Source organism: Drosophila bipectinata, chromosome 2L (assembly GCF_030179905.1).
Source record: "Drosophila bipectinata strain 14024-0381.07 chromosome 2L, DbipHiC1v2, whole genome shotgun sequence".
Taxonomy (NCBI): domain Eukaryota; kingdom Metazoa; phylum Arthropoda; class Insecta; order Diptera; family Drosophilidae; genus Drosophila; species Drosophila bipectinata.
In genome coordinates this window covers 4,510,592-4,523,527 of record NC_091736.1, presented here as the reverse complement: position 1 = coordinate 4,523,527, position 12,936 = coordinate 4,510,592, and the positions used below count along the sequence as shown (strand labels likewise).

The 12,936-nt window shown below is 38.7% G+C and overlaps 1 protein-coding gene across 3 annotated transcripts in view; it reads right to left on the bottom strand.

Annotated features, from left to right (window-relative positions):
* Positions 1-3,639: 3,639 nt before the first annotated feature.
* nolo (no long nerve cord) overlaps positions 3,640-12,936 on the bottom strand; it is a 57,064-nt gene continuing 47,767 nt past the window's right edge. For 2 of the 3 annotated variants that reach the window (XM_070277305.1, XM_070277306.1), the window contains 4 exons: positions 6,524-6,883; positions 5,567-5,941; positions 5,344-5,494; positions 3,640-5,275 (listed from right to left, as the gene is read on the bottom strand). In XM_070277305.1, the coding sequence (XP_070133406.1) occupies positions 5,124-5,275; positions 5,344-5,494; positions 5,567-5,941; positions 6,524-6,883 (1,038 nt within the window). In that variant the 3' untranslated portion in view covers positions 3,640-5,123. Of the gene's footprint in view, positions 5,276-5,343; positions 5,495-5,566; positions 5,942-6,523; positions 6,884-12,403; positions 12,521-12,936 lie in introns of those variants that run through there. The other variant, XM_070277307.1, reaches the window with a different exon arrangement.

Below are 12,936 nucleotides of genomic sequence, written 5' to 3'. Positions count from 1 at the left end.
ACTAACATATATGTTGAGGCTTTGTGATTACCATACACCAGAATAGAGCTCCTTCCTCTCCTATGCAGTTTTTTGTGTGTCTAGACTGAGTTGGAAACTTCTTCACATCACATTTGTATGTCATACCCTCCCTGCCTTGTTTGTAATTACTTGAATTTCCACTGTGGGACTGTCAATATTTCAACTAAAAGTCCCAATTGTTTTTTGCAATATTATAAATAATTTAGCTAGCGCTTTAGCATACGCCCATTAACACTGTCCTCTTTAATACTATCATGTGTGTAGCGTGGATAAAGTGTCAATGTAATCGAATGTAAATACGGATATAAGTAATACAATTAAACCCTTGTGTGAATACTTGCGTTTTAGCATAACAAACTAAATTCACAACTTGTATATAATATATGTTAACATAATGTTTATTGAATAAGTATGCCAGTAAATTATAGTTAGTAGTTGTAGCATTTTGTATTGCTCTAGAAGTTACACGAACACATAATTATACAAAATTATATATAAAACAATATAAATATATAAAGTTTATTATAAAAATCAAACTGAATGGTATTTATTTATAAAAAATTATAAGAAAACCTGGATCAAGGATATTTATTTTTGTAAATCATAAGGCATCTGGTTATAAATCCTAGCTCATGCGGCTATCCAGAAAAATCCATCCGGAAAACCTTGTTGGCCAAGCTAAGAACAGGATGGCCAAAATGGTTACTTTTGAGACACTTCCTAGCACATATTTCAGTTATTTCTCATCGGATTTGGAAAAGGATTACCATTTACTAATTAGGACACTCATTGCCTTCAGTCAGCATCAAAACATCACTTAAATCGAGAAATAAAATTTTTGGTCGTTTTTTGGCCAAAATCATGATGTTACCCCTTTGAAAATTTGCAAAAATCGGGTCAAATTTTAGTTGGCCAGGTTTTGATGCAGAATTATTATACGAGGAGCTCTAAGATCGGGAAGGTATAACATTCATCGATAGGATAATTATTTTCAGAGTTATGGATATTTTCCTGAAAAAAATCCCCCCGGAAAACCTTTCTGACCAAGCTAAGAACAGGATGGCCAAAATGGTTACTTTTAAGACACTTTCTAGCCCATATTTCCATTTACTAATTTACTTTAGGATTACCATTTACTTTAGGATTAGGATTACCATTTACTAATCAGGAAACTCACTGCCTTCAATCAGCATCAAAACTTGACCAAAATCGAGAAATAAAATTTTTGGTCGTTTTTTGGCCAAAATCATGATGTTACCCCTTTGAAAATTTGCAAAAATCGGGTCAAATTTTAGTTGGCCAGGTTTTGATGCAGAATTATTATACGAAGAGATCTAAGATCGGGAAGGTATAACATTCATCGATAGGATAATTATTTTCAGAGTTATGGATATTTTCCTGAAAAAAATCCCCCCGGAAAACCTTTCTGACCAAGCTAAGAACAGGATGGCCTAAATGGTTACTTTTAAGACACTTTCTAGCCCATATTTCAGTTATTTCTCATCGGATTTGGAAAAGGATTACCATTTACTAATCAGGAAACTCACTGCCTTCAATCAGCATCAAAACTTGACCAAAATCGAGAAATAAAATTTTTGGTCGTTTTTTGGCCAAAATTATGATTTCCCCTATGAAAATTTGCAAAAATCGGGTCAAATTTTAGTTGGCCAGGTTTTGATGCAGAATTATTATACGAAGAGATCTAAGATCGGGAAGGTATAACATTCATCGATAGGATAATTATTTTCCGAGTTATGGATATTTTCCTGAAAAAAATCCCCCCGAAAAACCTTTCTGACCAAGCTAAGAACAGGATGGCCAAAATGGTTACTTTTGAGACACTTCCTAGCACATATTTCAGTTATTTTTTATCGGATTTGGAAAAGGATTACCATTTACTAATCAGGAAATTCACTGCCTTCAATCAGCATCAAAACTTGACCAAAATCGAGAAATAAAATTTTTGGTCGTTTTTTGGCCAAAATCATGATGTTACCCCTTTGAAAATTTGCAAAAATCGGGTCAAATTTTAGTTGGCCAGGTTTTGATGCAGAATTATTATACGAAGAGATCTAAGATCGGGAAGGTATAACATTCATCGATAGGATAATTATTTTCAGAGTTATGGATATTTTCCTGAAAAAAATCCCCCCGGAAAACCTTTCTGACCAAGCGAAGAACAGGATGGCCTAAATGGTTACTTTTAAGACACTTTCTACCCCATATTTCAGTTATTTCTCATCGGATTTGGAAAAGGATTACCATTTACTAATCAGGAAACTCACTGCCTTCAATCAGCATCAAAACTTGACCAAAATCGAGAAATAAAATTTTTGGTCGTTTTTTGGCCAAAATCATGATGTTACCCCTTTGAAAATTTGCAAAAATCGGGTCAAATTTTAGTTGGCCAGGTTTTGATGCAGAATTATTATACGAAGAGATCTAAGATCGGGAAGGTATAACATTCATCGATAGGATAATTATTTTCAGAGTTATGGATATTTTCCTGAAAAAAAATCCCCCCGGAAAACCTTTCTGACCAAGCGAAGAACAGGATGGCCTAAATGGTTACTTTTAAGACACTTTCTACCCCATATTTCAGTTATTTCTCATCGGATTTGGAAAAGGATTACCATTTACTAATCAGGAAACTCACTGCCTTCAATCAGCATCAAAACTTGACCAAAATCGAGAAATAAAATTTTTGGTCGTTTTTTGGCCAAAATCATGATGTTACCCCTTTGAAAATTTGCAAAAATCGGGTCAAATTTTAGTTGGCCAGGTTTTGATGCAGAATTATTATACGAAGAGATCTAAGATCGGGAAGGTATAACATTCATCGATAGGATAATTATTTTCAGAGTTATGGATATTTTCCTGAAAAAAATCCCCCCGGAAAACCTTTCTGACCAAGCGAAGAACAGGATGGCCTAAATGGTTACTTTTAAGACACTTTCTACCCCATATTTCAGTTATTTCTCATCGGATTTGGAAAAGGATTACCATTTACTAATCAGGAAACTCACTGCCTTCAATCAGCATCAAAACTTGACCAAAATCGAGAAATAAAATTTTTGGTCGTTTTTTGGCCAAAATCATGATGTTACCCCTTTGAAAATTTGCAAAAATCGGGTCAAATTTTAGTTGGCCAGGTTTTGATGCAGAATTATTATACGAAGAGATCTAAGATCGGGAAGGTATAACATTCATCGATAGGATAATTATTTTCAGAGTTATGGATATTTTCCTGAAAAAAATCCCCCCGGAAAACCTTTCTGACCAAGCGAAGAACAGGATGGCCTAAATGGTTACTTTTAAGACACTTTCTACCCCATATTTCAGTTATTTCTCATCGGATTTGGAAAAGGATTACCATTTACTAATCAGGAAACTCACTGCCTTCAATCAGCATCAAAACTTGATTAAAATCGAGAAATATCATGATGTTACCCCTATGAAAATTTGCAGAATCGGGTCAGATTTTAGGTGGCCAGGTTTTGATGCAGAATTATTCTACTAGGAGATCTAAGATCGGGAAGCTGTAACATTCATCGATAGGATAATTATTTTCCGAGTTACTTTTCTGTAAAGCAATTTGGTAACAAAACAAAATCCATATTCGTCAATATTTATTATTTATTCCAGTTTTGTTTTAAATTCTTACAATAGTTCGCAGCTTCCATTGTGTTATGTATATCTTTATCTTGTCATAATACACATCCTTCGTATCCTGCAGAATGCTGTATTTTTTTAGTTTTCGTATTTATATTTTTCGGTTAGTGTTTAGATGTACCTTTGTGTGTTTATGTGTTTAACATTGGTTACGTTTGCATTGAGTTTTGTATGATAATTATTAATAACTCTCACTTAACAGCTTACACTTTTATTTACGCTTTAACATTCACTGTATTTATGCCATGATTTGGTTTTAATGCATATATTTAAACTATAGTTCGCAGCTAGTGCGCCGCCCATTTATTTACTTTTATAGATTTATGTTAATATTTATAAAACAATCTCTTCATAAAAAACTAATTACAAATACGCATATATACCATATAGTTTATCTTTTTGTCTTTTAAATTACAAGGTAAGCCTTCAAATGAGTTGCTGATTTGGATTCGAATTCGATTTATTTACAGTATCCGTAGTGGCGAATTATTAAATGCAAAACCAAAGAACAGTGACGCAAATTGACGATGCATTAGTTAAAGGTGCATATCGATATAGACAGGACAACTGCCTTAATTTTGCTATATTTACATTTTTTTTGTTTTTAAGTTCACAATAGGTAACAGTGCGAATTTTTGTTGTCATCCTGCTGCTCTTAAAAGTCCAAGGCAAGGTTCTGGGGCTTAGTGAAGTTGGCTGATTAATTTACGTTTAATGCTAGTCAGAGATATTTGCTAAAACATTTCAACTACTTTTTGTGGGCCATGTGAATCAGCAATAAACTGCCATCATAATTGATGATCCTTTCGTATTTAGTTTTTCGTTTTCTAAACATTTCATTCATTGTTTCTCGTAGCGCCCATCCAATACTTTTTTATTTTTCGACATGGACTGCTCGTGAATATTTTTTTGAACAGTGAAATTTAACCTAATTCCCACAGTTCACCGCTCACTTCTGCTATTTTTTAGCACGGTCGAGTCGTTAATATTATAATTTTTTAATTGCTTAAAGCAAAGCTTGTGCCACTGACCTGCTCCCTCAATCAAATCTTTTGCCTTTTCGCAAATGATTTGTTTGAGGGAACCTGCCAAAGGCAAATCTAACATTATTTATGCTTATCTTTAGTTGCAAATGCCATGTTACACTGTTCAGGTTTGTTACTTTTAGGGGACTTTAAATAAATTAAATATTTTTGTTCAACAAATTTTGAATTGGATATAGTATGTGTTTAAGTCTAACTAAATTTCCTCTCGATTCAATACAAAATCAAACTGGTATCGTGTTTATGTAGTAGGGATAGTAGCTGGTAAACGTACATATGGATAAGTTTAACTTTATATCTTGCTATAGTTATTTAGATTTACGGTACTTAGAGTAATTGCTTGCAGAATTCGTAAATTGCTCGCTCAGTTGGCAGCCGGCAGCGGAGCTAATGGAATATATATTGATTGGGCTGCTGCTGGCAGGAACCGCAGCACTTCTCCTTGTAGCGATGCAGGCGACACAAGCCCATGGCCCGGGCATTCCGGCAATAGCGCGATGAGTCGCGACAGTGTTGCGAGGAAGCCGAAGATGCTGACACTAAAATATAGAAAATCGTTATAGTTTTAAGGACATTTTGCAGGACTAATCGAAAGACTACAACTCACACTTGGCCTGGCAGGGCGGACTCTTGCAGACCTTCATGACCGCCGGACGTGGCTGGTGCTTGCAAACGTTGCCCGCCGGACGTCGGCTGCCGTACCAGACGCACTGTAGGATGCGATACTTGATGCCCTGGCGGCCACACGGAGCATTGCACTGGAAAAGGAAAAAAGGAACAGATTAATATTCAGCACGAAGCACAGAATACGAGCCCACGGGGACACCAACCTCGGACCAGGGCTCCACACGCCACACGCCCTTGCAGCGCTCGTTGTAGCAGTCCTGTCGCATCGGAGGCTTCTCGTACTCATCGCAGGCACTGCCCGCCGTCCCATTCTCGTAGCGACATGCCACCTCGCGGCGTTGCACGGCCGTGTTCCTGCCGTGGCAGCGGGACTGGTGGCACAGCGACCACTCGCCCTTGGTCCACTGCGGGCAGGCCTCGTTGCCGCAGCTCTGGAACGTGTCGGGCATCTCCAGGCCGTGGGCGGTGCACTCTGAATTATCCACGACATCCAATCCGGTGCTACTGTTGCTACTGGAGTTGGTGGCGCTACTGGAACCTTTGGACTTTGCCTCTCGATGGCAGCTCAACGAACGCCGCTGGGGAACAAAAAAGAAGGCGAAATGAAATTTCCTTTGTTTTTTCCCAACGAAACATAAAATAAGCGGCATTAAGTCTGAGGAGCGGCGCCTTTGACTGTTAAAATATTTAAACGTGTTCCTGATTTTATGGAGCCACTGTGGCAGGACAAAAAGAAAGCTCAGAGGCCTGTGCATTTGGCTAATTATTGCATAAATGTCGCCTTCCGCCTTGGGTCACATTTCTCTTTCTATTTAATGGCGCTTTCTCTGCTTTGGGAATGCAAGAACCAAAGATTTTGAATCCCAAAATTGGCTAGGAGTAAATATTTAATATACCAGAAACTGGAAAGGAATAAGTGGGTGCTGAGAGACATCCTTTTTCAGTAACTTGTGAAGTGAAACTACTTAAGTAAAGATTAGTCTTTTTTATACACTTTTGTACAAAATATGCTTTGAAATCTAACCAAATTGGCAATGATTTTTTTCGTCTATATGCTTTTTCTGCCAGCAACCAATAAACTTTCTATAGAATACATATATGCGCCTAATCGTTTCCTATTAATCAGAGCATATCCTTCCTGCAACTTGCACTTTACTCACCTGCAAACCACTGCCAGCTGCTCCGCATTCCTGAGAGCACTTGGACCATTCACCCAGCTGCCATTTGTAGATGAATCCATCGCTCTCCAAACTGGGAACCGACGTTGTCGTGGCTACTGCTGCTGTTTCCCACCGAGCGTGTGGCATGTGTGGTGGGATGTCTTCAGCGTGTCCTTTCGATTCTGAGTCGGTGTCCGCCCGTAGAGGGCCCGCTTCGGTGTGGAGCTCTTTGGTCCGGGCAGCCATCGGCTCGTCTTGTTCGTAGTGCTTGGGCTCCAGATCCATGCCGTACTTGAGAGCCTCTTCGTGGAGCATGTGTTGGCCCTTCGAGTCCTTGAAGCGCTGCAGCGGCCAGAGGAACTGAATGGGCGAAAGAAGGGTTAACTTTGCCGTTGGATTCAAATCGCATTCGAACTCCCCCTCTAAAAATAGTCAGGAGTTGCTGTTTGTTGTTCGATATGCCAGGCTAAAGTTTGCTGCTCAACGGCCGTCGCGTTTCCGTTTCCGCTTTCGTAACGACCATCGATCTGCTGCCCTGTATGTGTTTGTATGAATGGAGGTATATGTGTGCCAATGGGTGGCGAAATGAGGTGGGATAGGTGGGATGTTTCATGCATGCACACTTGAATTACCCTCATCAATTGCTTCACGTTGACTGACTACGAAACTGCGAAATCCGATTAGTCATGGAACCTGCGGCCTCGACGTAACCCAGCTCCTATCCTACCGCAACCCGATATCCGCTTCCTAATTTCCCCTTTTCGGCGACTCCCAAAATTTGACTACCAAATATGCAGCCGTTGGAATTTCGGCCCGAAAAAATTCTCTTTCGACCAGACATCTTGTTTTGAGCGACCATTCTGAGATTAGTTTGCCAGAGCATCGAAATAAAAATTATAGAAATTTTAAGACCAGAAACCTACAGACTATGCCGAGACTACATCATGGGTATTTAAGCAAAATATCAGAGAAATTTTCCTTAGAAATTCTCTCCATTTTGCAACCGACATATGGTGCAAATAATCTTTGAATCTCTGGCATTGTTAATTTAAGCTTTGGAATATTGTAGAGTCTCATAACTTCGTGTATGGGAATATCTACGACCTATAATCCAAAAATTGTCCTCTGGCCTGGGTCAGCCACCACCCCAGCCTGGGAACTTATTGTCAAACACCATGGTCTTGGCAACGTCAACGTCATTTCTCTGGTCGTTTGCATTTACAGCTGCCCAGAGCCGATGCCGCAGTAGATTTGTTTTTGGCTCCTGCAACGATTGGGGAGTGGGGAGGGGGGGCATGTGGCAAGATTGGGCCGGGAGGCTGGGAAGGGGATGGAGAAGGGGACCGAGTCGGAGGCACACAAAGATGATTTCCCAAGTGCCACTTGAAACCGACAAATGCGCTTGCATAGTTTCTGTTGTTGTTTTGGGTTTCCATTGTTGTTGGCAGAATCTGCTGCGCTTTTATGTGCAACCTTCTTTCCCCTCCCTACCTCCCTGATTCTCATTTGTTGGCCAACAAGAGGCGAGAGGAAGAACGAGAGCCGAGCGACAATGACAATGACGCCTCCACAGACAACGCCCCCAATGCCTTTTATTGTTGTCACCGCAATCGGAATCGGAATCGTTCCCCCCTTTTAGCTTGGCTCTTGTCAATATTGCAGCATTTTGGCCAAAAAGCACCAGGACATCGGTAGGGGGAGAACATCCCCGGTCCTCTTCAATGCATTCCGCCTTTGCAACTGTAATTAGCCCAAAGTTCTTGCTCTCATTTTCGGCAGAACAAAGTTCACAGATTATTGTTTCAAAATTTAATGGGAATTTGGTTTGTTGCTGGCCCGGAAGTTTACTCCCGATACATTTACGGCCACATTTTCCACTTGCTGCGTAAACAGAAGTCTTTACGGATCAGGGGCATGCCACCCCGACATATGTAGGCATTTAGGTTCATTATACGGCATGGGTTCGTAGTCGATTGGATTAGAATGTTGTTGTGCTAATTTCAGTAATGTATGTTGGTGCCAGCATGTAATTGGAATAAGCTTGGTCAAAGAGAACCCTATTTCCGGTATCTCTAGCTATGTTTATTATGGGAATATCTTTCTTAAAGATGAAAAAGTTGTGGGATGGCTTATACCAACTCTGACTTATCTTGTTAATTAAACTAAAGTTTCATCCCCATTTCGACAGACTCAACTGCATTCAATACATGTTCATCACAGACTCATTAGCAACTTTAGTCGATTCACAAAGCCGGGCACATCGTTAAATTCTCACGCCTGACAGGCGGAAACTCAGTCCTGCCGGAGACAGACCCTAACCAAACCGAACCGAGAACCATCGCAAACCAAACCGACAACCCATTCCAAACCAAATAGCAGCAAGCTGAAATGTATGTCATTTCATTTAATTTAAGTTTTAAATGCAATGCGTTATATGCGGCACTTGCAAATAAATAAAAATAAGAGCAGCCTGGGCGGGAAATGAAACAAATGCAGCGAAAATGCAGAATATGGCATGGAGTTTAAGTGGAGCGAGGATAAAATGCCTCCGAGGCATCTGCAACGGCAACGGCATCTGAATCCTGCATCCTGCTGCCTTCTCCCTGCATCCTGCCGCCTCTCAGTTTGCCATTAATAAATAGTTGCAATCAAAATTAAAAGCCAGCAAATGCTAGCCCGTTTCGCTTGTTTTAAATCATTTACGTCCGACATGACGAATATGTGGTAACGAAAAGGGGGCGAGGCCAGGGCCCAGGATGCACCCAGACTCCAGGTCCTGGGGAAATTTATTAACGCGCTTTGGCGCGTCTGGGGCCAAACAAATTCAAACCAAATCCAAGCCAAATCCCACCAAATTTGATGTTTCCGTGGAACACACTAAAAAATGGGGATTCAAGTGGGGCTTGGCGGGGTGTTAGCGTAATATAATTAATAGGCCAAATGTCGGGTCATAAATTGTGGCCGACAAAGGACGAGGCCAGCCTGCACTTACTTAGCTAATTAGGAATGCCCAGGACCAAGTCAGGCATACAATACTGAGATGAGCTAACCCGAAGGATGGTTATGATATGCTAATGAGAATTCCAAGGCAATAATTTGTATTCCAAAAGCTAATCAATAAAATCATTCAGGTGGCAGCTTCAAAATGGCAGAGTCTGGGCATTATAAACACATCTGTTAATGAGCTGCTGGCTGAATGTGACTGAATGTGAATCTAAATTCCACTGGCAACAATGCAATTAAACTGGAAATGGCCAGGAATTGGCATTCACAGAATGGCATGGAAAAACGGATGCCCGGTCTATAAAAGACAGAAAATTATTGAATAAAATTGACGTTTATGGGCCATTAAAATGGAAAACTCTTTCGAACGAAAGTGAATGACATGGTCAATTCAGTTGGTATTCAGATAAAGTGCTTAAAAGAGTGATGGACTTAAATTAAAGCCTTCTTTACAGCTTTTTAATTAGTCAGAAAATACAATAATTTTCCTAAGCCTTGGCACAAACTTTGAATTATGTACTTATTAGCTTATTACTCGACAGTCAATCAAGTTATTAGCTCATAAATATTTCAATTAAACTGCTGGCCAACTTTTCAGTTTGCATTTCTGAAATTGCAACTGAAAACAATTGCCACATTCATAAGGTTCAAATTTAATAAAGTTTTGCAGGCAGAGAATTAAATGCAAATATGTTAAAGTTTTAACAATTATAATAAATTATTATTATGAGAAGCGATGCGAAAAACGAAAGAGACCGAGGAGGCCACAAAGAGTTAATCAATGCGCCGCAAACTTTCAACCCAAATGGTTTTATTGTCACCCGTATACAATTATAAATTGCATATAAATAGCTGGATTTGACAAATGGCATACTCGCTTGTGGGTGTTTGTTGAAACCAGTGCATATTTTTAGCGGTTCACCACTGAAATTTGGAACGTAAATTGTCACAAAATTAGTTATAATCGCTTTGTCTATTTTCTTGATTTCTATCAGTCTGCAAATATATGTATGCAGATACAATTTTCCGGTAACTAGCTTTGATAAATGCCGCTTGAAAGTGTCGCCGTTAAGCCCCCCCCTAAAAAAAATAGAGATAGAGAGAGACAAAAGCCCCAAAATCCCCGCAACATCCGTACAACTGCACATAAAGTTGCCGGTTCCGTTTGGTTTTGGACCAGCAGTCTGCAGGATCTGGATCCTGCCACTCGCCTGGCTGGGCACCATAAATTATTTTTGCCTAATCTGCATACGGCGATGCGAACGTCTACTCAACTTTACCAGCAAACTAAACTTTCAGTCGGTTTGTGTGGTAATATTATTTTTTTTTTAGAAAATTGTACAACTCCCTATTTTATTTTTTTTTGCATTTTTAAAGGATTTGTTTGCCGGATGAAGTGTCCCAGAATTACATGAACACAATGAACAGAGAGAGTATTTATACGGCTGAGTTTTATTATGGGGTAGTATAATTTTCTCCAAAAGGGATGATGGGTTGGACATTAAAACCAAAACGAAGCTATAAGTCCTGCAATTTATAGATCACGTATACGCCACCTTGGCGTATAATTACCTGATATCTACGCTCTAATATTACTCTTATAACCTAAAATATTATATTCCCTGCCAAGTCTTTAATTTGATGTAGATTACCCTTTTTCGCAAAAACTCTTTGAAAGGACCTAACTTTTTCCATGTTCTCTATCAGTCTGCCTGTCTCAATGGCTTAATTTATTTTCTATTGCATTATAAATTTTGGCTAAAAAACCACCCCATCCCCTGTAAAAGTCTGCCAGAAACACACGAGTACATATATCCGCGGAAAATGTCTGTCGTCAGGTGAAAAGGCGGCTATGACGTTGACTGAAAGTTTATTTCCCGAGCCAAATTTGGTTGTTTGCCATTATTTACATAACTTTTATGTGGTGAAAAGTGAGATAGGCAAAGTTAGTGAGTACCGGAGAAAACTTTTCAATTAATAAATTAGGTAAATGGAAAAAACAAATTGTTGGAATTTGTTTTTTTCGCATAAAAATTTTAATATATGTATGAAAGTAAAGCGGGAAACTTTGACGGCGAGCACGGCACTTACCCAGCCGGCACATCGAATATTATCAAAACAGCACTAATCCTGCTATTAATTAGTAACCAATATTTTAGAAATTGTATACAAGTATTAAGGATTAATTTTACAAAATGAGTTGCTATCATGCATGGAAGCAATAATGATAAATGATATCAACTAATATATGCGTTGATCTAAGTTGTGAATAACATTGTACAATTAAACAAAACATATTCCAACAGAAAGGCTTAAAACCCGAGGGTATAGTCCCCGATAATAGTTTTAAATAAATAATCAGATCTATGTATTTATGTGTCAAGGATTTTAAGACCCTTTTCAAAACAAATCAGTAAAAACTCCACAGAATTGAAAGTGTTTATTTGCAAGTATAATTAAATGTTTGCAAAAGTGTGATTTAATTATAAAATTAATGTTTTGTTTGGTTGGGTTTTTGCTGTAGAATTATTTAAAGTATTTGCATAAGTTAATTGCCGCATAAAGAAAACCAGTTCATAGAAATGTAGGTCAATGTTTTAGTAATTTGGTACACAATCCTGCTAAATTGTTTATTTTCACAGCCCAATTAATAGCAACAATATGTATTTTTTTATGAATAATTTAAAAAGTGTATATCATGCCAAGCTGATACAAAAAAGTTGCAAATAGAAGCAGGCAAAATTTTGATGCTCATATTTTTGTTTGCAAAAAATATTTGCTTTGTGCGTTCTCTGCCAATTTTCCAGCTTTTCACTTGGCAGCATGCAGCTTTATTTTTTTTTGGAAGTATGCCTCCAGTTTGTAAAGTTGGAGGGGGGCTGAACTGAAGCTTCTTTTTACCCATTATGCCAATTGTTTGCTCATTTCACAATGCACAAAATGCAGCAGAAAATGTCTTTGACGGCAGGCGCATAAAAAGTTACCCGACAGCGGCTAAAGGTTCGGAAATAAGGCCAATTTTTAATTCAATATTTTTAATTAAATATTCGGTTTTATCATTATTTTCGGTGCCCTGGGGGGCTGAGACTGTGAAGGCATCGGGAAAACTTGTTACGCATTTTATCTTTGCCTGCCGAGAGGTACATAAGTGAAAAGTGTTTAACATATAATGGAGGAGATGGAGGTATATTGTGTAATATTTATTGAAAAGTTTTACCTACGTTGAAATTGTAACATTTGCGTATATTTGAGTTGAAAATTGTAGCTCGTTTCGGTATTTTGTTTGGTTATGTTGTTTGGTGTTGTAGGGATAAACATATGGGACCCCAAAAACGAAAATTATTTGAAAAGAAGACATAGATTGTGTTGGTAAATCAATGTCAATAGTGGAAGAAAGTGGTATCATCATG